This window comes from Capra hircus, chromosome 16 (genome assembly GCF_001704415.2).
Source record: "Capra hircus breed San Clemente chromosome 16, ASM170441v1, whole genome shotgun sequence".
Lineage (NCBI taxonomy): Eukaryota > Metazoa > Chordata > Mammalia > Artiodactyla > Bovidae > Capra > Capra hircus.
Genome location: NC_030823.1, coordinates 63,544,981 through 63,569,528, shown reverse-complemented (window position 1 = coordinate 63,569,528; position 24,548 = coordinate 63,544,981). Strand labels below are relative to the sequence as shown.

Here is a 24,548-nt window from a genome sequence, read left to right as displayed (position 1 = left end):
CTTCCTATTTCCTATGTCCTTCTCCTCTTCCTCCAGAAAGTATTTCTCCACTAGACAGATAGTTAAAGGGTCCTAACCCTGGCTAAGGCCAAATCTTGGATTTGAGCCCACATCCGACAATAACTAGCATTCTATTCACCCTGTCTGTGCCTTATTTTCCCAGTTTATAAAACTGGTTATCAGGACTTCCCTGGCAGTCCAGTGGTTAAGATGCCATGCTTCTAATGCAGCGGGTGCAGGTTCAATCCCTGGTTAGGAAACTAAAATTCTACATGCCTCGTGGTGCAGCCAAAAAAAAAAAAAAAAATTGGTATGATAGTAGAACCTAGTAGGTTATTTTATGTATCAGATGAGAAATACATGTATTGTTCTCATAATAGTGTTAGCACATGACTCAATCTGTTCATTCAATAAACATGTATTGTTCACCTACTATGTATGGGACACCAATTTCCAGGGTTAACAATGAACCAAAAACAGACATAAATATCTGCCGTCATAGAGTTTGCCTTCCATTTAATAAATAGATACATCCAAATACAGCATGTCAACTGGAGGTAAATGCAGTGGAGAAATTCATAGTGGGTGAGGATGAGAGAGGGTGCCAAGGGCAGGTAACAGTTTTATATAAGGTGGTCAGGGAAGGCTCATTTCAACAAAGATTTGGAGTAAGTGAGGGACTGAGCCATTTGCTATCTGGGGAACAGTGTTCTAGGCAGAAGAAACAGCAAATGAAAATGGGTGTGCTTAGTGAGCTCAGGGCGGCCTGGGCAGGGGGTACTGCAATGCACAGAGAGGGGAAAGGTGAGGATAGGCGGGGTGAGACACGTGGACAGGGTTGGGATGACACTTCAGGCCCTGAAGGGGCTTGAGAGCCACTGTGAAGACTTTGGATTGTACTGAGAGGGAGCGAGGTGTTGTTAAGTTAGCTACGCCTGGCCCTGAGCTGGACAAACAGCCATGAACATGATGGATAAGGTTCCTGCTCTCAGGCGGCTTACGTTCCACTGGAGGAGATGACGGGCATGGCTGGGAGTGACGGCAACATTAGACAAGATGCTCTTTAAGGAGGTAATGCTTGTGCCAACATCTGAAGGAGCGAGTCCGGAGAGAACATGTGCCAGGTCACGGGGACATCTAGTGCAAACACCTGGTGCATCTAGTGTGCACGGAGCCTGGGGAGGTTAAAGGAGGGCTGGGGGGTGGGTGGGGCTGGATCGTGGTGAACAAGGGGGATTCCAGACAGAGAAAGGTGGCAAGAAGACTGGGGAAGATCACGCTGGGCCTAGTGAAACAGGATAAGGAATTCGGGTGCCACCTTAAAACAAGACCAGTAGACTTTTAAAGCAAGGAAGTGATACAATCTGGGGTACATTTGAACACACTACCAGACTACTGGGTGGAAAATAGAACTGTTGGAGCAAGGGTGGGGTCAGAAGTCAGTAAGGGTCTTGCTGGAGTGTGGTCCAGGCAGGGGATGATGGTGGTTCAGGCCAGAGAGAACAGTGGGGAAGAATGGATCTAGGAAATGTACTGAAGTCGTGATGGACAGATTAATGATTTAACAAGTGAGTGAACGGGCGTAGGGGAACTTTGTTGGATATCCTCCCCCTCTCCCACTCTGATGGGACCCCCTTGGGCCCCAGGACCCCAGGATGGTACTCACAGGCTGAGCCTCTTCACCATGCTCTTCCGAGGCTTGGGCGATGTGGCGCTGGCATCGGCAGCCGCTTCGATCTCACACGAGAGGGCGTAGCTGGGGAGAGAGGGGAGCCTGTGAGGATGGAGCCTGGGAAGTGAACAGATTTAAACCCACACGATTCACTGGCTTCCTTTGAGAGGAAGGCTCTGACTGTTCAAAGTCAAGATATGGACTATGTTGTTCTATGACAAAGGTCAGAGGGTATTGACTTAACAACCAGATTTTACAAATCGACATATATGCCTCCTCCCATCAAACCCCCACTGGTATATAGGTTGAGACTGTTTAGTTCTGCATGACTTAAAACACATGGATTTGCTGGTTCTGGCTGTATCCAAAGCTGACTCCTTTTGTTTTCCTGATTGTTTTCAGCCTGTGGTTGGGCCAGGGAAAGAATCATCTCTTCTCCCATTACTTCTCCCATTACCAGCTACCTCCCATTACTTTGTGTGTCTGTGTGTGTGTGCCCACGTGTGTGTGTGTGTGTGTGTGTGTGTGTACTCAACTTACTGTTTATCTACAGGAAATGAAAGAGACATTTGTAAATGATCTAATCTTCAATAAATAGACATAAGTAGTTATTTTATTGATTAAAATATACAAATATCATTTCTAGTTGCCAAAACATCCCAAATTAAAAATACTCCAGATTCAGACATCTATATGCCAGGCAGATATAACTTCCATAAGCACCAGAAGAATGTATGTCTGCCTTGAAATGTCTCTTATGAAAGCTTGTAGCTCTAGTTAGGAGATGTACTTGGTTCTGGGTAGGTGAAGAAGCGTGCATGCGTGCTAAATTGCTTCAGTCATGTCCAGCTCTTGCAACTCTATGGACCATAGTCTGCCAGGGTCCTCTGTCCATGGAATTCTCCATGGAAGAATACTGGAGAGGGTTGCTGTGCCCTCCTCCAGGGGATCTTCCCAACCCAGGGGTCAAACCTGCATCCTTTTATGTCTCCTGCATTGACAGGTGGGTTTTTTTTTTTTTTTCACCACTAGTGCCTCCTGGGAAGTTCAGGTGAAGAAGCTAAATGGTAAATATTAGCTTGATAAGTTGCTAATACTGTGTACTTTTTTAAACCTAAAGGTGTATCCAGGTAGTTGGTCCAGCAGAAGTATTCATTGATATAGGCATTATTCAAATACTAAGTTTAGATACAGGGCTTTTATAAATCGCAAGGACAAAAAAATAAGATATGTTTAACAAGATTCCTTTAATCATTAAAAAGTCAGTTTCACAGCTGATATTCTGACCCTGAACTTTCTGATTCAAATCATTGACCATGGTGTGCATGTTCCACAGGTGAATATGATGCACAGAGAGGAAGTTCTTATATACTGATCATCTGACCAGAAAATGAAGAGGTAGTCACTTTTTTGTTTTCTGTTCAATACATAGCAAAAACAAAACCTTCATTAACTGATGAGTACTCTGAATCAAAGAGCTTTTTTTTTTTTCTTTTAATCAAAGGTTTTAACATAACAGGACCTCAGAAAACACCTGCATTTCGAATGAGGAAGCAGGCCTATGGAGTTCACAGGATCCACATAACATTGTGCAACCACCTTCAGAGCTTAGGTTGTAGAGTCAAGAAGACCTGACTTTGAATCTGAAGTCTATCACTGGCAAATTACAGCCCTTCTCTAAACCTCAATTTCCTCATTGGCCAAATACTTGTTTTTCAGTCAACTTCACCTTCCCTGATGAGAAACTTTCAAGGAAATCCCCTGTTCTACAGCAGGGGTCAGAAAATGTTTTCTGTACAGGACTAGATATTAAGTATTTTAGGCTTTGCAGGCCATGTGGTAACTGTTGCAACTGCTCGACTCTGCCTTGAAAGCATGAAAGCAAACATAAATAAGAGGGAAATGAATGGGCTGTGTTCCAATACAACTTCATTGTGTGCCTGCTCACTCACTCAGTCGTGTCCGACTCTTTTGTGACCCCATGGATTGTAGCCCGCCAGGCCCCTCTGTCCATGGGATTTCCCTGGCAAGAATATGAGCGTGGGTTGCCTTTTCCTCCTCCAGGAGATCTTCACAACCCAGGGATCGAACCCACATCTCCTATGTCTCCTGCATTGGCAGGAGGACTCTTTACCACTTAGCCACCCGGGAAGCCCTTATAACTTTATCAATGGATTCTAAAATTTCAATTTCAAATAATTATCCCATGACACAGTGGTCCTCTTCTGATGTTTCTTTTTCAACCATGTAAGTATGTGAAGACAGCTGACAGGCTGGATAAGGCCTGTGAACTCTAACCCTCTGACCTATAGGGTAAAGCTACACACCTCTGATGGGCCAACATTCAAGGCACTGCAGTTAGTGTACTCTCCAAGCTTATCAACCTCTGTTTTGAAACCCGTCCACTCATGAATCAGACACGCCAGTGTTCTAACCATACTTCCAAATGTCAAGCTTGTCAGGGCACCCGACCTTTGCTCACATTCTTCTGTCTGGAATGTTCTCCTCCAGTTCTCCTGGCGAAATCTTTTCTTTCCTCCACAACCTAGCCCAGATGTTAATGCCTTTATGAGCTCTTCCCCATTTCCCCCATGCTTGGCCAAGTGAACTATTCCTGCCTGTGGGTCCTGCAGCACTTTGATTACCTATTATTATTTCAACTCTTCATGAGTCTGTTTCTTCTGCCCCCTTGAACACTCCCTCAAAGCTAGTGCCAATTACCAATAATGGCCAACAGTGATGGCAATGATGCTGTCTCAAAGATTACATTTAATCCTCTCAAACAGACATCTTACAGAAGAGCATCCTCAAGATCAGGAATAAGTGACCTGTTCAAGGTGACAAAAATAAACGAATGGTACAGCACAAGAATCTGAAAGCACATTTTCTGATGCTGGCAGTTCAGTTTTTTCTGCTACACCATTATCCTTTGAAAACCTAGTTGCTGCTCGCTAAAGAGCTGTTGAATAAATGGCCAAGTGAGATGCCGTATTCCTCTGACCAACACTGCAGCTCCACCCAGAAGGACAGTGAGTCTGCCTACCTCTCCTCCTCTGTTAGGAGCTGCTGCCTCCGGAACCACTGGATAAACTTTGGATCTGGACTCATGCAGTAGCTGTTGCAGGCAGACTGTAAGAGCTTGATCTGTGCAATCACTTCAAATTCCTAAAGCAGAAAGTAAACATGAAGTCACTCAGTCGTGTCGGACTCTTTGTGATCCTATGGACTGCCCGCCATTCTTCTCTGTCCATGGGATTTTCCAGGCAAGAATACTGGAGTGGGTTGCTATTTCCTTCTCCAGGGGATCTTCCCGACCCAATGATCAAACCCAGGTCTCCCACACTGCAGGCAGACTCTTTACCATCTGAGCCACCCTCAGAGCACCAAAGAGTGAACTAAAAAGCCAACGAAATATACATCTTCTCTACATGAAAACATACCGCAGTAGGATAAACAACGGACAAAATCATCAAGGAAGCTTATAAAGTAACTGCCTGCCTTAGAAATATAACAGCTGAATAACTCACACATTTGAATTCTGACTCACTGGCTTTTGTCTATGCTTTGTACCCTTTCTATTTGAAAAAGCCTTTTACATGAATAAAACAAGTTCCCAAGGCGACCCATACTAGGTATGACCTGAAATCATAGTGACTTCCTATTTCTCTTTTCCATTTCCATTCTTGGGACAGAAAACTTTTTTTTTTTTTAAGGATGAATCCTTCTAAAATGTATTTTAAAATTCTACTTTCTAAAATATAAAAGAAAAAAAAATTACTCTGAGTCAGGAAGCTCCCAAGTTCTCCATTCCCATCTTCTTCAACCCTTATGCCCTCGATAAGTAAGTTTTGGTAGGGCTGAATATCTAAACAGTCCAGAGCCTCATAAACTTGAATGTTTGGATTTCCTGAATCCTTGGGGTTTTACTACTCTAGTAAATCATTTAACTCAGTCTTTTAAAGCTCATAAGAGAAGCAAGTGTACAGTTATGTCCAAAATTATTTATCCTTCTTTAGATGTTTCAATAAAGACTTTTTTAAAGTCAGCAATGAGTATAAGCTTTAGCTTTAGGTTTTATACTCCAACTTTTCAAAAGTTTAGCATGCTAGTCTTAAAATGAAAGAGATTCCCTTCTAGGGTTATTCTAAAGGGAAAGGACAAAGACGGGTAACTGTGGAGGCAGTAACTGAATTGGTTTTGACGGTTACAAGACAGAGCAGTTCAACAACCGGCAGATTCCATAGGTGTCAACTTCCCACGCAGTGACCTCCCACCGTGGCCTCAGCATCCGCAAGAAGCATTCATCATCACATGCTACCAGGGACAGAAGACTTACATTTGTCTCAGGTGGTGTTTGTCTCCTGTTACCTATGAGTTCAGCCTGCTTAGCTCCTGAAACTTTGGTTTTAACTGCAATGTCATTTACTCCTGGAAGCTTCTCGGACCCCACAAGTTGGGGATAAATGCCCCTCCTATATGCTCCTCTAATACCCACTACTTTTGCTCGTACGCCCTTACCAGGTTGCATGGTAACTGCCTGTTTGCCTACCCACCTCCTTCACTGTGACTTCATGAGGGCAGGGAGCTGTGCGCTTTTTCTGATGCAACCCCTGAACCTATCCCACTTTCCCATCCAGTGTCAGGTCTGCAAGAAACGCTTGCGGGATGAAAGAATGAATGAATAACTAAAGAACAACGAGAGTTCCGTGGGGTAATATTATTATTTTGCTCACTCATTTTCCTTGGGATTCTTTAAATATACCATTTTAACACTAAAACCATAGCAAATTTTCAAAGCTCTGTTTTATCTCTCTGTACAGAACTATTCTACTTTCCACAGAAAAATTCAAATTGATGTTGAACGCCCCTTCCTATGCTGATAGGAAAGGAAAAGAATAATTATCCACATGTAACAATGAAGACCATTTCCTTTCCTCTAATAGGCCTACCAGAGGTAACCATCCTTAGTAACCCTTCTATATCATATACTCTTATGAAACACTTTCTTCTTAATGGGATAAACCTGTTATTGCTGCGGCTGATTATAAAGAAGATGATGATGAGGGGGTAAAGGAAGAGATGTGGGCTCAGGAGAAACAGGACAGGATTTGAACCCTGACTGTGCCACTGGGTAACTCTGGCCGAGTTACTTCATCGGAGTCCTGGTTTCTTCACCCCTGAACTGATAATGATAAAACTTGCCTCACCAGGGCTCTGGGGGCAATAACACAAAAGAGCATGCCAAGTACAATGCTATATGATACATTTTCAATATGTGTTATTTTTTTTTCTGCCTCAACAAAAAACTTAAGTCTCCACTTCTCTTTTTTTTTTTTTCATGTCCAAATGAAGTAAAATGGAAAACCACAGCCAAGACTCCTACTTACCCTTCTCCTCTTCTCAAAGTTTATCAGTCCACCCTGAAAGAAATTTTTTTGAAAAGAATGACAAACCAAGCTACTTTGAAACATAGCCCTCTTTGTTCCAGGTTTTTGTTAAAATAGATCACAGGGACAATAAAGTCACGATTATTCATGACAGTAATTACGGCTACTTTGGAAGAAGAGAAGCACCATTTGCTTAAAGAAAAATATTCTTTATCACAGGACAAGATATAGGTGGACAGCCTTCTCTTACAATGCCTGAAATGAACTGAAACAGTAATGACAAAGGACTTACAACACGGAAACCAAATATACTTGCAGAGCCAGTAAAGGCAAAAGCTTGGGTAAATGTTCCATTACACTTCATTTTTTTCTTGACCAAGCAACAAAAACAGATGGTCATTGACTCATACTGGAAACCAAAGTGTCAATGTTTTATCAAAAGGGAAGTCACTTCTACATAACCTCATCACCAAAGTTAAGTTTCAATTCTCCAGCCCCCCAGCTCCTAATCTCATATGCTGCATTTAACTTTTAAAGCATTGGTCACTCCCCCCAAATTCCCCAACCCTGACAGTGTTTCCTGAGGTAGAGGATGTGAATAGATACGGAACACTGCTGAGTGAGCATGTCCACAACATTTATAATGAACTTGGAGGTGGGAATTTGCAAGATAGCTGCTACTCCTAACTATGATAGAGTAAAATGCTTGCTGACTGCACGTGATAACCAGAAATGTGAGATAAAGAAATACACGAGAAATCCTTAAGTTTCATTTCAAATATCAAATCTCTTCTCCATGTGATATTCTACTACTGTTACTAACAAACAGCTGGTTTTTCTAGGCTTCACTTCATTTCCCATTTTGAGAAAAAGAGAGACAGGGAAGGTAATAATATGAAACAAAAAAGGATACCTGAAAGCCCATGAATTTGACTGACTTTCTATCCAGCAGGTAGAACGTGGGGGCATATTATTCCCTCAGCTCCACCTGCCAAAGTCCTACCCAACACTGGGCAGGATTTGACCTTTAACTTTTTAAAATCATCACAGTGACCAATGACCAAAAAGTTAAATTCAGCCCACTGAGACTAGAAGCTGGAGAACTGAAACTTAACTTTGATAATGATGTTACATAGAAGTGACTTCCCTTTTGATAAAACACTGACAATGCTCCAGCCCACTCCTTCATAATGCCATGCCATGACCTCTGTGCCTAAGGAATCAATCGAGGCTTCCCCTCTCCTCCCACTTCATTTCTGTTCAAGTTGTTACTATTTCCATCCATCACTGCCTGCTCTGAAATACACCTTCCATGAGACTGTGAGGCTGGAGTCACTCATCTCTGTATAACTCATGGCGTCTAGCACAATGCCATGTTCATGAAGAGCCCTCAGTAGATGTGTGTGTCTGTGTGCACATGCACGTGCACTCAGTCGCTCAGTCATGTCTGACTCTTTGCTACCACATGGACCATAGCCTGCCAGGCTCCTCTGTCATGGGGTTTTCCCAGCAAGAATATTGGATTGGGTTGCCATTCTCTTCTCCAGGGCATCTTTCCGACCCAGGGACCCACACTGCCTGGACTGCAGGTGGATTTTTTACCCTCTGCACCAGCTGGGAAGCCCCACTTGATGTGAACAAAAGTGTTATCTCTCTTGGGCAACCAATGAGAAGGCTACAGACCCACCTGCACCACCGGCCCGGAACTCACCTCGATGTAGTCTTGGAGGGCGGTGTCTAGCATGGTGAGGTCGGTCAGGAAGGTGCCCAGGTAGGGCACAGTCCCCTGCATCACACCCTGAAGATCAAGCACAACAAAACCGTCTCTGCATTACTGAAAGTCTGGTCCACAGCAGACCAAAAGGCCCTGTGTCTGCTGCAGTCTGCAGAGTGCCCATTTGCAGATGGAGGCAGCAATCTCTGAATGGCCAGGTGAGCCTCAACAGCATTTGGAGAGTAATTAAGAACCATTCAAGGCCTCTCTTAAGGCCACTAGTGCTAACCCCTATGAATGAAAAATTTTAAATTCCTTTATGAATTGACTGGGAACTCCATCACCAAGGTAATTTTTGCAGTCATAAAAACCAAGCCTCGAAGGCAGGAGATGGTTCAGGTGGATTGAGGTTCGCACATCGCCGACACAAGGTCAGAGGGACCTCTGTTCTCTCTCACAGTGTGTGGATACCCCCGGCGGTTCAGAACAGCCCTGGGAAGGACGGCCTCACCAGGCAGAGGAGTGGCTGCAGCCCACTGGGGAAGTGTGCCCACAGGAGGCTGGGGCATCACTATAAAGTGGCTTGGTGACTCGGTTCTGAAGAAAACAGGAGGGAAAGGGGAAAACAGTACCTTTAAACTAGAAAACTTGCCAAACTCTACCTTATCCAGGTGATGAAGGCTAAAATCACCAGTGACATCAGTGTCACACTGATGCCATTTATTCCTTAATAGGATGAGAAGACACTTCACAGCTGTGATACTCCTCTCCAGACCCTTAACCTCAGTCTAATCACTAGGAAAACAAGAGACACCCCTGGTTGCAAGACATTCTCGGGACACTAGAACAGTCCTAAAGAAAACACTCAGACACCGTCACAGAGCAGAGGGGACTGGGGTGACAACTAAATGCAGTGGGGCGCCCTGGATTAGATCCTGGAACAGAAAGATGATGCCGGTGGGAAACTGGTGAAATCCAAGTCAAGTCTGGCTTTCAGTGAGCGGCAGGATGCCCATGTCGACATCCTAGTATTGCCAGGTGTGCCACAGTTACAGATGTTAACGGGGGTGGTAGAGGAAGGGTGAGGGGTTCAGAGAAACTCTATGTATTATCTGGAACTTCTCTCTAAATTCTAAAAGTTTATTTAAATTTGTAGTGATGTGGATGAACCTAGAGTCTGTCATACGAGTGAAGTAAGTCAGAAGGAGAAAAACAAGTATCATATATTAACGCATACGTATGAAATCTAGAAAAATGGTACTGATGAACCTATTTGCAGGGCAGGAAGAGAGACTCAGACGTGGAGAACGGAGCTGTGGACACAGCAGGGAAGAAGAGGGTGGGACAGACAGAGAGTAGCATTGACATACATATGGTGCCACGTGCAGAACAGACGGCTACTGGGAAGCTGCTGCATAGCACAGGGAGCCCGGCTGGGAAGCTCTGGAGGGGTGGGACAGGGGCTGGGAGGGAGGCTCAAGAGGGAGGAGATGTGTGTGAACATAGCTGATTCATGGTGTTGCACAGCAGAAACTAACACAGTACTGTAAAACAATCATCCTCCAACTAAAAAAAAAAAAAAAAAAAAACCCTCGAAAATAAAGGTAGAAGCAATTCCACTGCAGGTATATGAAATTGTGAAAGTGTTAGTCACTCAGTTGTGTCCGACTCTTTGAGACCCCATGGACTGTGGCCCGTCAGGCTCCTCTGTCCATGGAATTCTCCAGGCAAGAATACTGGAGTGAGTAGCCATTCCCTTCTCCAGGTATATACGTACTGTATTAATTTCACCAAATTTCCTTGGAAATCATTCCTATCCTCCATAAGGCCACCAAGGCACTATTTTGAAGAGAAAATAAAAAGGGGCTTCCATGGACACACCTTGTCCTAAAGTCCATTAAGGCACTTACGCAAATTCTAGCAAGAACACAAAAGTCTCTGCCAGGGTGAAACCAGGCGGCCTGATGTGCACATGGCTGGCTGTTTCCTCGGTCAGAGCTGCTTCATGAGGTTCACACCAACGCAAGTTTTGCCCTTCAAGAACTCACTGTCAGCTGCAGTTTGTCCTTTCCTATTATGTGTACAAGGTCTCATCCTGAACCAAAATAATCTCTCTCTTAACAGCTATTTTTAACTTGTCTTTGAACCACCAAAAAAGTTTGAAGTGCTGTGAATGTTCTACAGGCTTTATGTTACAGAAGAGGCCCATCACTCAAAAAAACATTTCTGATTTATGACCAGCCTTCCAAAGAAGGAGAAAAGTCTTCTTCAAGCAGGGATGAAAATATTTAGATAGTCAGTCTCCAATCTGCTCTCTCTGGTTTTCCCCTTCTATGCTCAAAGTTAGGAGAGTTTTAAAAATAAAGCCAGTGATGTCAATAGTTATCTTTTAGTCTTAAGGAAGGAGGTATGATGTTCCTTTGAACACTGAAAAACTAGAAAGATTTGGTTAGTACTTGGTGTCAGTGAGGAGATCCAGAAAATGACTAGAGGGTTTGGAACAAATGAAAAGATCTCTGAGTACAAGGACCAAGTTCTAGGAGCTGACACTCTCTTTCCCCAACAACCAGGTCCTGGAGCTACTGTGTGTTCAAAGTTGGGACTTTGAAAACAGTTGAGACTTCCCTGGGGGTCCAGTGGTTAAGACTCTGTGCTTCCAATGCAGGGGCCACGGGTTCGATCCCTGATCAGGGAACTAAGATCCTGCATGCTGTGTAGCATGGCCAAAAAAAAAAAAAAAAAGCTGATTACAGGAGGCATTGCAGGAGGTCTCAGGTCTCAAGCTCCTTAGTACAGGTGTGGATAAAATAAGATAGCATCAGGGACAGAAGCCTACCTGCCACAGACTTGCCCTCACTTTCAGAAAGAAAATAAAATTTTTTTCCAGAAAACAAATGCGATCTGGGACTCTTGGTCCAAACTATTTCCTGCTGGGTCAAGTGGGAGTGAGAAGAGCTTGCCTTGAGACCTCCCAGGGCTGCTGAGAACAGATGAGGTAAAAACCATGAGAACTTTTTGGGGAGCAGGGGCGCCCTGCAGACGGAAGGTTCTGGTGCCAAGCGGGAGTCCTGCCACCCACATGGGGAGGCTCCCTGGCTGGCCCTTGGAGAGACCCAGGGCTTTCCATACCATGTCCTTCTGGAGCTGAAGCCGCCTCTGGGTCCGCTTCTGGTTCTCTTTCACGCTGCTGTCCAGGTTTGCAAATTTTGAGGTTCCTTCCTAAGAAACAGACACACACAACAGAGGAGAGAGATGGAGGAAGATGCTGCAAAGAAGGGAAGGGGTGCCTAGCTTCTGGGGCAGAGCCTCCACACAACTACGTGGACACCGTGGGAAATGAAGAGGCCTCCAGCACATGCTGGACTGCCTTACGCAAACACCTGGCTGACCTGTGGCAAGCGGTCTGTTCTTGAGAGGGCCTGGTGGCATGTCTTATCCTGTCTTATCCTAGTTTGCAAGAAGAGCCCCCAATCAATTTTATAAAATCAATCATGAATATAAGGCAGGGAATTCCTGGAAATGGAGACAATTTTTACACGTCCCGAATTTCACTGCAAGTAATCACATGTCTGGAAACAAACATCTCTTCCTCTGTACTTTTTGTGATTTCTTGATGTTGGTCTGAAAGGCATGTGCCAGCATCCTGTGAAAGAAAAGAGACTATTTCTGTGGTATTTCTTAGCTAAATGAAACTTTTGTACCGGAAGTTCTCTGAGGAAGTCCCACGCTGATCTATGAAAGCCAGACCCTCATACATTTTTTTCCCCCTTCTCTCCCTCAACCTTTCCTTCCAAGTTGCCTCTTAGGTTTGGAACTCCTACAAAATCAATTCCTTCCTCCCAGCGCCTGGGGACAGATGGCGACCCTTTCTTTCCTCCCATCTGTTGTAACAACAAACTCTTCCACATAATGACTAATCTCCAGTTTGCTGACTGAACATAAAGTGCTTTGGGTTTTGTGGGTTTTGGGGTCTTGTTAAGTTCTCATTTTCCAGGAACTGCATGAATGGGAGGCAGATTTCACAATTCAGGAGCGCCAGACTCCACACTGGTCTCCCTCAGTCAGTCAGCTTTCCCTGGGTTTACCATATAACCAGAGCATGCGACCTTTCACTGCTGTCCGACTATAAGGGGACCTTTTCCAGTGACCTGGCCTTTGCAGTTACAGTGAGGCATCAGTATCCTATATCATTCACCAGCCTTTACCTGGATCCAGGTACATCCCTAGGGACAGAACCCATAGTGACTCCTTAGTGACTGTCAGTCCCCGTATTACAAATGACAATAAGAAGAGGTATTGTTTAACAATCTCCTGTTTATAGCTTTTGCTGGGGGTGAATGAAAGTGTCCTAAAATGTGCCACTTCCTCTGCTGGGTGACTGTGAGTCCTCTCAAATTCTTGAGAATCTGCTTGGAGTGGGAAATCAATTCTTCCTGACTTTTGAATGCAAATATCCATCTCTTTCCAGGGAGTAGGCCCTCCTGGTTCCCTTCCAGTTTCTTAATCACTGACAGATGTGTAATGTATGGACATTACTGCAGGTGCATTAAAATTCTTGAGAAGGATTTCTGAAAAGCTAAGAGGCCACTGAGAATCACACAACTAGGAAGGAGCTTAAAAGAGCACTAAGGAAAAAAAAGAGCACTAAGGACGACCTCTTTGTGGGGAGGAGAAAGATCTGGGACCAGGAGCTGGAAGATCTGCTGATTGCACGACTTCAGGAGACTGAGGCTCCACTCCTGGCTAGGAAACTAAAAAGACTGATATTAGAGTGATGCCAGCTATTCCAGATGAGGTGTCAACAGAAATCCACTAGGCATCATATCCCACCGTGTCAGCGTTCTGCCTCGGCCCTACTCCTTTGTCCTGCAAGGCTCACGACACCGTCCCTTGAAACTCCTCAAGACTCTTCACGGGCATTGTGACTGCATCGCTCTGGATCTCTACTCTGCCTGCCTCTTTTTCCTACTCCTGCTTCTACTCTCTTGATGACGCTTCTTCTTTCCGACAAAGTCATCTTGTTTTTTGCTCTACTCAGGTATCTGGATATACCATCCTGTCCCACGATCTCCATTATCACCATGCTTGGAAGAATTCCACATCTTGCCCTCCATCAACCTTCCATTCTCCTCTTGTTTCATCCCCTCTCTGTCCTTCTCTCTCTCTAGTGAAAATTTCTCTCACTGCCTAACACCATCTTTGGCAGATGAGTCTCACTGCCTATCACCATCTTTGGCAGAAGACAGCTGCCCTCATCCATCCTGTTCCTGGGCCTCAAGGGGCCTCTTCTACTGGGTGCTACATAAGCAGTGGACTCCTCTCCATCAATTCAGTTCAGTAGCTCAGTTGTGTCTGACTCTTTGCAACCCCATGAATGCAGCACGCCAGGCCTTCCTGTCCATCACCACCTCCTAGAGTTTACCCAAACTCATATCCACTGGGTCAGTGATGCCATCCAACCATCTCATCCTCTGTCATCATCTTCTCCTTCTGCCTGCAATCTTTCCCAGCATCAGGGTCTTTTCAAAAGAGTCAGCTCTTTGCATCAGGTGGCCAAAGTATTGGAGTTTCAGCTTCAACATCAGTCCTTTCAATGAACACCCAGGACTGATCTCCTATAGGATGGACTGGTTGGATCTCCTTGCAGTCCAAGGGACTCTCAAGAGTCTTCTCCAACACCACAGTTCAAAAGCATCAATTCTTTGGCACCCAGCTTTCTTTATAGTCCAACTCTCACATCCATACATGACTACTAGAAAAACCATAGCCTTGACTAGACGGACCTTTGTTGGCAAAGTAACATCTCTGCTTTTTAATATGCTGTCTATGTTGGTCATAACTTTCCTTTTAAGTGTCTTTTAATCTCATGGCTGCAATCACCATCTGCAGTGATTTTGGAGCCCCCCCAAAAAATAAAGGCAGCCACTGTTTGCACTGTGTCCCCATTTATTTGCCATGAAGTGATTGGACCAGATGCCATGATCTTCGTTTTCTGAATGTTGAGCTTTAAGCCAACTTTTTCACTCTCTTCTTTCACTTTCATCAAGAGGCTCTTTAGTTCTTCTTCACTTTCTGCCATAAGGGTCGTGTCATCTGCATATCTGAGGTTATTGATATTTCTCCTGGCAATTTTGATTTCGGCTTGTGCTTCATCCAGTCCAGCGTTTCTCATGATGTACTCTGCAAAGAAGTTAAATAAGCAGGGTGACAATATACAGCCTTGACATACTCCTTTCCTGATTTGGAACCAGTCTGTTGTTTCACGTCCAGTTCTAACTGTTGCTTCCTGACCTGCATACAGATTTCTCAAGAGGCAGGTCAGATGGTCTGGTATTCCCATCTCTTTAAGAATTTTCCAGTTTATTGTGATCCATGTAGTCAAAGGCTTTGGTATAGTCAATAAAGCAGAAATAGATGTCTCTTGCTTTTTCAATGATCCAATGGATGTTGGCAATTTGATCTCTGGCTCCTCTGCCTTTTCTAAAATCAGTATGAACATCTGGAAGTTCATGGTTCACATATTGCTGAAGCCTGGCTTGGAGAATTTTGAGTATTACTTTACTAGTGCCTGAGATGAGTGCAATTGTGCAGTAGTTTGAGCATTCTTTGGCATTGCCTTTCTTTGGGATTAGAATGAAAACTGACCTTTTCCAGTCTTGTGGCCACTGCTGAGTGTTCCAAATTTGCTGGCATATTGAGTGCAACACTTTCACAGCATCATCTTTTAGGATTTGAAATAGCTCCACTGGAATTCCATCACCTCCACTAGCTTTGTTCATAGTGATGCTTCCTAAGGCCCACTTGACTTTTCATTGCAGGATGTCTGGCTCTAGGTGAGTGATCACATACCATGATTATCTGGGTCATGAAGATCTTTTTTGTACAGATCTTTGTAAAGATATTTTTTGAAGATCTTTATTCTTGCCACCTCTTCTTAATATCTTCTGCTTCTGTCAGTTCCATACCATTTCTGTCCTTTATTGAGCCCATCTTTGCATGAAATGCACCCTTGGTATCTCTAATCATCTTGAAGAGATCTCTAGTCTTTCCTATTCTATTATTTTCCTCTATTTCTTTGCACTGACCACTGAGGAAGGCTTTCTTATCTCTCCTTGCTATTCTTTGGAACCCTGCATTCAAATGCGTATATCTTTCCTTTTCTCCTTTGCTTTTCATTTCTCTTCTTTTCACAGCTATTTGTAGGGCCTCCTCAGACAGCCATTTTGCTTTTTTGCATTTTTTTTTCCCCTTGGGGATGGTCTTGATCCCTGTCTCCTGTACAATGTCACGAACCTCCGTCCATAGTTCATCAGGCACTCTGTCTATCAGATCTAGTCCCTTAAATCTATTTGTCACTTACACTGCTGGTTTAATGACAGTTCATCAGTTAATAGTAATTACGTGAAATAGGCCTTCCCAGCCCTATAGCCTTCTACCCAACCTCTGACCTCAGTCATTAAACAGACATCTCTACCAGAGCCAAATGCCTGCCTGGGCCTAGCATTTGTTTCAAGCAATTCAGCCCAGGAGAGTTCTTTGTAAGAGTCCCAGGAATGAAGAAGATTTGGTAATATTCTGCTTTCCTGTCATACAGAAACATGTGGACTCCACAGATAAGCTGCTTGGAACGATCCAAGGTTCAGAAATCATAAGAGTAACAGGTTTAAAACAATCTCAGAGTAAAATAAAAACATCTGTCTCCAACAATTAAAAGGAAAAGCATCGATTTTTGCTTATTATGATGTTGTCTCAGCCATAGTATTATAAAAGTAGCACCTTACATCTACCCAGAAGCAGAAGAAAGGTCATTCAAGACTAAGATTACCCTCCCACAAATCAGTTTAAGTCCAGCATATTAAAAACAGAGACCAGGCATGGTTCTTCTGAAAACCTAAGTACCTTGATTTCATTTTATTACAACTGTGCTGAGAATTAACATCCAGAATGCTATGCGTCATATGAATAATAATAAACAAAGATGACTGGAAAGGGACCCACACAGACATACGAATGACCTGCCCCCAAACATTCCACTATCATTAATGATAATGCACAGAGCACATGAATTCAGAGCCAAGTTTTTCATTTCTTTGGGATTCCAGCCATGTACAAGAAATTTAACTTAGAGCACCAAGGTAAACTTCGACATTTCAGAAAGGTTTATGGGACCTTTAATGTCTAGAAGTAGGTCTGCTTCTATGGTTTCAGCCAGAAGAGGGCCACCGGGCAATGAGCTGCACAGTATCCAATGTATCTACTTTGGAAAGATGACTCAGAGCTATTGGGATTTGACTGTGTGGCTCCACTAAGTCCAGCTTTGTATTACTGGCAGGGAGACGACTAAGCCATCTCCTTCCAGCCAGATGAGTTTCCATTTAAAGTCTGCAAACCCAGGGGGATGTGAAGCAGGGAGGAGCATGACCTCAGCAAGCCAGGCATGGTTTAGCGTGTGGTTCATCAGGTGGGCCAAATCCAGAGACACCAGCCACCCTGCCCTGCACACATTGTCTATGCCAAGCAGGGCTAACAGTGGGAAAGTGGTTAAACTCATGTGAATAAGAAGGCCCGTCAATGCGTGCAGTCCAGCATCGTTTCTGAATGCTTGTGACATGCCCAGTGTGTTAGGCATTAAAGAGATAACAGTGGAAAAGCCCCTGCCTGCAAGAGGCATAAAGGCCAGTGGGGAGACAGGTGACATTCACAGACAAGTTTATCGAGGCATGTGATGAGAGCTAGGACAAGAGGAATGATGGGCTTCCAGAGCACACGGGAAGGGGCCTAATCAGACCTCAGTGTGTCGAGGAAGGATTTGAGCAGAAATGTAGTCTGGCATTGGAGAAGACTCTTGAGAGTCCCTTGGACTGCAAGGAGATCCAACCAGTCCATTTTGAAGGAGATCAGCCCTGGGATTTCTTTGGAAGGAATGATGCTAAAGCTGAAGCTCCAGTACTTTGGCCACCTCATGCAAAGAGCTGACTCATTGGAAAAGACTCTGATGCTGGGAGGGATTGGGGGCAGGAGGAGAAGGGGATGACAGAGGATGAGATGGCTGGATGGCATCACTGACTCGATGGACATGAGTCTGAGTGAACTCTGGGAGTTGGTGATGGACAGGGAGGCCTGGAGTGCTGCGATTCATGGAGTCGCCAAGAGTTGTACACGACTGAGTGACTGAACTGAACTGAACTGTAGTCTTCACAGAGGCATGGAGGAAGAGTAGGACTTAGGACAAGAACAGACAGGAAGATCATAACAGATGCCTTTATAGGAACAACTAACCCGACAGTTATCACTGAGGCCTTTTCTAAGTAAACCTATCCCCACTAGACTCTCATTCCTACTACAAGTGTCTATGCAAAGCTTACATCTATAGCTTACACTTTTCATTTGTCATGCATACTATGGTTTCACATGTAGATAGCTTGCCAAATGCTAAAAATGATGGACAGCTGCAGTGCTTTCAAATATGTGATTTCAGTCAATCTTCAAAACAATTCTATGAGACCAGTATACTAAATAGTACTATGTAAGGATCCTCTAACTGCCCAGTTCAGGGCAAAAGGGTAATGTATTGCTTTGTTTTTTAATAACTGCCCACTTTACCACCCTCCCCCATGAGACTGTAGTCTCTTTAAGATCAGAGATTGCTTTGGGCACATGGTGAATGCCCAATCAATATTAAATGAAAGACTACTTCCCTTCTCTCTGAAGTTTCACCTGACCTCCCCTGCCTCCTACTCCCAAGTGGTCAAAAGCAACAGGTTTATGCCTAAGTGATGGAAGCAGCAGCTTTAGGGTCTCACCAGGCTGGATTCACATTCTAGCTCCACTACCTCCAGGTGTGGGACTTCAGGGGTATCCTTACCTCTCTGAGTCTTGACTAGCTGCAAAATGAGAAGGATGGAATCTACAGAAAGGCTGTGAAAATACTATCTGCTCCCCTCTCATGACTGCTCACAACCTATCATTCATACCTTTCTTTGACTACTCATTCTTATTTAGTGTCTACATCTACCCACTAGAAGGTAAGTTCCTGAAAACAGTCTGTGTTAGTCTTCTTCATACTCCCAGAGGCCAGTCAAATGCTTTACAAATATTAGGCACTCATCAAACATCTAGAGAAAGAAAATGAGCTGAGCTACAGCTTTACCTAGCCTGCTGTTCAGCAGCCAGCACTCATCTGGTGTTCAATAAATACTGCTGACGGACAGGTTGCGCAACTTAGTGCAAATAAAGGATGTGGAATTGCAGGCTTGGCCCCTGCCCTTTTAGAAGATGTTTTGCTGAGAAGGATATTCCAGGCCCTCTCCCCCACCTAACTGCCAGCACTCGGTGTTTGCAGGGCGGCTTGTTCAGGGGCTACAGGCAGGCAGCAATGCCAAGTTTCACAATCTGGTTGCATCCCAGTGAAGCCAAGGAGCAGGACTTTGAATTTTCTCAGCCCCAGGCTTCTTTGATTTGGCATAAAAACCCAAAGTCCTGCGTTTCAGTTCCTTTAGGCTCTCTCAAGGGACCGCAGGCAGCCAAAGAGCCCTCAAACTTCTCTTCTTCCCTGAGCAAAGTCCAGAGCACAGTGCAACCCCATTTCCTCACCTTCATCAGTAGCTCCCGGCTGGTCAGATGGTTATTATGGTCTGAGAAGATATCTGAAAGCTCTTCAAACATCAGCATTCGGTCCCTAGAAAAGGGGTGGAGAAAATATTAACAAATGAAGATTAGAAAAAGCTCAACACCTTTGGATCATCTTTCCTGAGGACCTCTGGCTACACAGGGGGTATGACATTGTATAATTGGGACAAGTTCTCTTCAGCAAGTTTAAAAAAAGTCCTCTTAGCAACACGCCCACAGCCCGCCAGGACCTGAGAACTCATCTTGGCCAGTCTCCTCATTTGAGAGATGAAGATGTCAGGGTCAGGGATTTGCCCAAGCTGCTGCTGCTAACTGCTGAGAGCTGCAGTACAGAACCCCGATTTCCTTACTCACAGGCCAGTGCCCTGACTCTCAGAGTCAGAGTGGATTGTGCAATCAGGAGGGGCTGGGTTCTGATCCCAACTCTGCCACTCACGCCCTAAGTGATCTTAGACAAGCTGCTCAACTTTCCTGAGCTTCAGGTTTCTTATCTGCACAGTGGAAACGCTGACAGCCCCCTCGCACCATCACACATGTAAAGCGCCTACTCCTTCCCAGCCCCTCCCTAATACAGCATGTCTCCACAGGCCTCAGGCTTTTCTCTCCACCCCTCCAGGCTTCCTGAGTGGATGATTCTGAAGGCAATAATTCTAAAGAATTAACAGAGGCAATGTCATAATACACTCAACACTTTCATTATCATGAGAAAGCCATTATTAAGAATTTATTTCAACAGACTAGTGGACACAGCTGGGGAAAGAGAGGGTAGAACAAACTGAGAATGTAGCACTGACATATATGCAGTACCATGTATAAAACATAACTAGCGGAAAGCTGCTGCATCACACGGGGAGCCCCTCCTGGTGCTCTGTGATGACCTAGAGGGGTAGGAAGGGACAGGGAGGTGCAAGGAGGGGAGATATATATATATGATTGATTCATGTTGCTCTACAGCAGAAACCAACACAACATTGTAAAGCAAGTATCCTCCAATTTAAAAAAAAAAGAATTTATGTGTTTTACAATGAGTGTAATATTACTCTTAGAATAAAGAAAACCATTAAAGCTATTAATATTTTGGAAAAAAAAATCATTAAGAACTTAATTACATGTGGGCTGAAATAAACAGAAGTAAATAGATGTCTTCTCTGTCCACTGAAAGCTATTAACATAAAGGGCTACTGGAAAAGTAATAACCGAATAAAACATCTTAACCCTGTTCCTTTCATTTCGCGATAAAAACTATATAAAGCTGATATGAAAGTGATTTCTCTTAGGAACTGTGATACTTCTGCAGCATTCCTGCTAAAACATGAATGAAGAAACAAACCAATGAAGAAACAAACCAGATGCCCGTACTGTACACAATGGGGCTTTGAGGTTTGTTCTGTGGTATTTCTTAAATACAGAAACCAGCTGGAAGGATGGGCCTTCTCTGATGATAACCAAGGAGATTAAGAAACAAGTCCAGTCATTTTTTATCTTGTGTTTTAGCCTCAAATGTGCTGTGGAAGAAACCTTTGGCTGGCTAAGTGACTTCCACAGTATTCTACTTATCAACCATCAAGGAAAGACAGATTACCTTTCACTGCCTAAAAGAGAAGGCTACAAGCAGGACAAGGCTGCATTTTAGCCCCAGACCACCCCTTTGTTTCTGATACCACAAGTGGGGAGCAGTGATGAGGGGAAGGGAGAGGTTGGGGTGCTAAGGATGGGGACTCTATATGCATCTGATTTCCCCATCATATTTCACCTGGGCCTACCATCTATTGATTTCATATGGTCCACATCTTTCATAAGACTCTTGTGCAAAGAATCCCAATAAACTAATCTATCACACACAGTGTCGCCTTGAGAAGAACCCAAGAGAAGAGTGGTAATCAAGAAAATTGCACTGGGCTTTGAAAAGTCCCATCTCCACTCTTTCTCCTGACAGATAACAGAGCATGTGAGTGCTGAAGACCAAGTGGCAGGGTGTCTGTAGCTCTGTAACACCAGGCTTTATGATCACCCGCTTCTAAGAGTTATGTAACAAATAATGTGACTTCCCCTAAGCTGCCTTTCCTCTGATGGAAAATGTGAGCTTATCAGTAGCTTGAATACTCTGGCACACCTTTTTCAGCATAAATCTATGAAACTCTGGTTTACCAATCTGGGTCTCTAGAGAGTTTGGGTAGGGTCAGTCCCTTAAGGCTTAGGGCTTCCCTGGTGGCTCAGATGATAAAGAATCTGCCTTCATTGCAGGAGACCTGGGTTCAATCCCTGGGTCAGGAAGACCTCTGGAGAAGGGAATGGCTTCCCACTCCAGTATTCCTGCCTGGGAAATCCCAAGGACAGAAGAGCCTGGTGGGCTACAGTCCATGGGGTCACACAGAGTCGGACATGACTGATAGACTAACACTTAAGGCTTAATCTACTCTGAGTGAGCTGATGAAACTGAGTACTGAGACCTTCTGCTCTAAGGACAGAACCTACTAAACCCACAAGGCAGGCCTGCCTGGGAGCCAGCTGGCCGCTCTCCCGACTGGAACTGACTCTGCTGCATACAGTATAGACTGTGCTGCGTACAGTACAGGCATTTTTGCAGTTTATAAACAGTTTAGGCATTTCTGCCTGTTACGGAATGACTTTGCAATTACTACAAATGGAGGGAGAAAAGTAACTGGCCTGGTCTGTAGTCATGACACATTCCCCAGCCTCTCAATCTGTACTCACGGGCGACCAGAACTGCCTCCTTTCCCCCCTTCCCACCTTTGCGAAAGGCAGAGTCCAGCGAAGCTCTGGACAGGGGGCAAGAGCGACAGTGAACGATGAAGACGTTCGATCGTTCGCCCTTCCAAAGGTTACGGCAAGAAATATGAAGAAAAATCCAATACAGAACGTGGGAGGTTAATCATTTTCAGTCAGGTTCCTAGGAAGGAATACTTGGGGGGTTTTTAACAACACTAAGACAGCTTGTCATGGGTGGAAGCAGAAACTAACTAAATGGATTCATGTTGAACAGCAAGAACTAATGTCCTCTGTGCACACATTATCCCTCACAGCTTGGAACGGCTTAGGGCTTTGAAGGAATGTGACTGAACAAATAAGCGGAAGTAAAGGCGAGTTGCTGTAACTTCACTTCTCCGCGAGCTGATCCTTCCAAGCCCAGATGACATGCACATCCTTAAAATCACCCCCAAAGCCGACCATCTTGGCTTTGGCACTCTTCGAGAGTGAGGTTGATTTCTGCAGCAGCCCTGCCTCAAAACTCATTAATGATGATGTGTAAAACGCACCCTGCCTGGAACACACAGAGGCTTTCAACGATGTTTCTCTTGTTATATAATATGCACTTTGAAGGTAGAGGGACCCACACCACTGATAAAGCAGCTACTCAGCCCGGCCAAAGAAAGTAGAGCAGACACTTGGGAACTTACTTTGGGACCGCAGCCCAAGTCTTTTTTAAACGATAGATGGAATTGGACTGCAGCGCCGAAACGATGGCCCTCAAGGAGGAGAAATTCTTCAGGATTCTACATTCCTGTACAGAGAGTGATTAAAACATACAAGGCATTTAAATATCAATAATACAGTGAGTTGGTGGTTTCCTGTTTCAGAAGTATCACAGCTGCTATGAATTCTTACCGCTAAATAGGCAGCTGTATAAATACTAAACATCAAAAAGTGGTTCCTTATACTCCCACCCCAGTCACCGAAACGCTTTATAGATTTTGGCACCGAATGCTTGTTTTTCTCTCTTTAATATATTTTTTTGCGTTGTTGTTACAGTTTTATAGCTTCCAGCTTTCCCAGTAAAAACACGAATGGCGGTGAGCCTACAGGGCTGTGCTAGAGAAAGCAAACTTTCTTCTGCTGAAAGCATACAGATGCCCTAAAAATACACATGAAAGATGACCATAACCTTTAGACCCACAAAGCGAACCAGGTCACAGCCGCTTCAAGGTCAGATGCTATCACACATCTCATGACCAACCCTTGTCTGGAAAGGGGTCTACAACTTGGCAGTAAAAACTCACCACAAGTTGAACTTTGGCTCTTATGTCCTTAGCCAAGAGGGAATATTTTTATACACATTCATTTGAGTTCCAGTTGGCTTGTGCCTCAATCATAAACATTCAGAAACACCTTGGTACTTACAATGTTTCCAAAATAACTTGGGCTTTTAAACGAAAATGCATTTTGGCAGCCTTTTAAAACAAAATAGAAAGGGAACAGGAAACATTCTGGATGTCATTTTCTAGAGAAGTAGAAAGCCTCCCAGAGCCTGAAACTTAAGCTACCATTCAGAGGCTGTAGCATCAGCAGGCAGCGACCTTGGAGTCAAAATCCTGCTGAATGAATGGCAGGCACAGCAAAACAGTCAGGGAGAGAGAGGGTCCCCTTCACAGCCAGGATGGGGAAGGAGGAAGCCCTGGCGGCGGGGGGCGGTGGGGGGAGCGAATGTGCCTTGTGTCCAAGGAGGTGCTTCATCTGCAGGCATGTGGGAGTGTAAAACTTCCACTGTGGACAACTGAGCATGGGCTTGGCTTCATGCGGAACATCTGAGGCAAGAGGTCCCAGAGCGGCTGGGCATAAATGCATACTGCTTAAAAGAACATTTCACGAAGTCACGCTAGTCTTGACTGTGAATGGAAAATGGCATTCTTTAACTTAGCACGCCCACATCTGGCTGCTTAAAATTACTATGCCAAGCCTGGATAGGAGGGGCGTTCGGGGGAGAACGGATACATGTATATGTATGGCTGAGTCCCTTTGCTGTCCACCTGAAACTATCACAACACTGTTAACTGGCTATACCCCAATACAAAATAAAACTTTTTTTGAGAAAAAAAGATAAGAACTAAAAAAAAATTACTATGCCAAACCAACAACCCACCCCTCCAAGATTTTCTTAAAAGTAAATGCCAAAGCTCTTTACAAAAGTCATGCCCACTCTTTTGAAATGCCTCAATGCCTTCTTTTTATTTAAAAAGAGAGCAAGTAAAAGAGAGAAAGCAAGAGTGCTGAATTACAGTCTGGAAACCAAGCCCAGGAGAGCATGGTTCAACAAAGGTTCAGAATCCAAAAGCTATGTTCTAAAAATCAGGAAACTTGCAATAAATAAAAGAACTCGGGCCCAGCTATTTCATGCAAATTATAATAA

At 44.3% G+C, this 24,548-nt stretch overlaps 1 protein-coding gene across 2 annotated transcripts in view; it reads right to left on the bottom strand.

Annotated features, from left to right (window-relative positions):
• RGL1 (ral guanine nucleotide dissociation stimulator like 1) overlaps nucleotides 1-24,548 on the bottom strand; it is a 171,307-nt gene that overhangs the window by 18,150 nt on the left and 128,609 nt on the right. For both annotated transcript variants that reach the window (XM_018060704.1, XM_013970370.2), the window contains exons 8-14: nucleotides 22,822-22,925; nucleotides 19,367-19,451; nucleotides 11,903-11,992; nucleotides 8,771-8,857; nucleotides 7,060-7,092; nucleotides 4,716-4,837; nucleotides 1,667-1,756 (exon numbers count right to left, since the gene is read on the bottom strand). In XM_018060704.1, coding sequence (XP_017916193.1) covers nucleotides 1,667-1,756; nucleotides 4,716-4,837; nucleotides 7,060-7,092; nucleotides 8,771-8,857; nucleotides 11,903-11,992; nucleotides 19,367-19,451; nucleotides 22,822-22,925 — 611 coding nt within the window. The remainder of the gene's footprint in view (nucleotides 1-1,666; nucleotides 1,757-4,715; nucleotides 4,838-7,059; nucleotides 7,093-8,770; nucleotides 8,858-11,902; nucleotides 11,993-19,366; nucleotides 19,452-22,821; nucleotides 22,926-24,548) is intronic.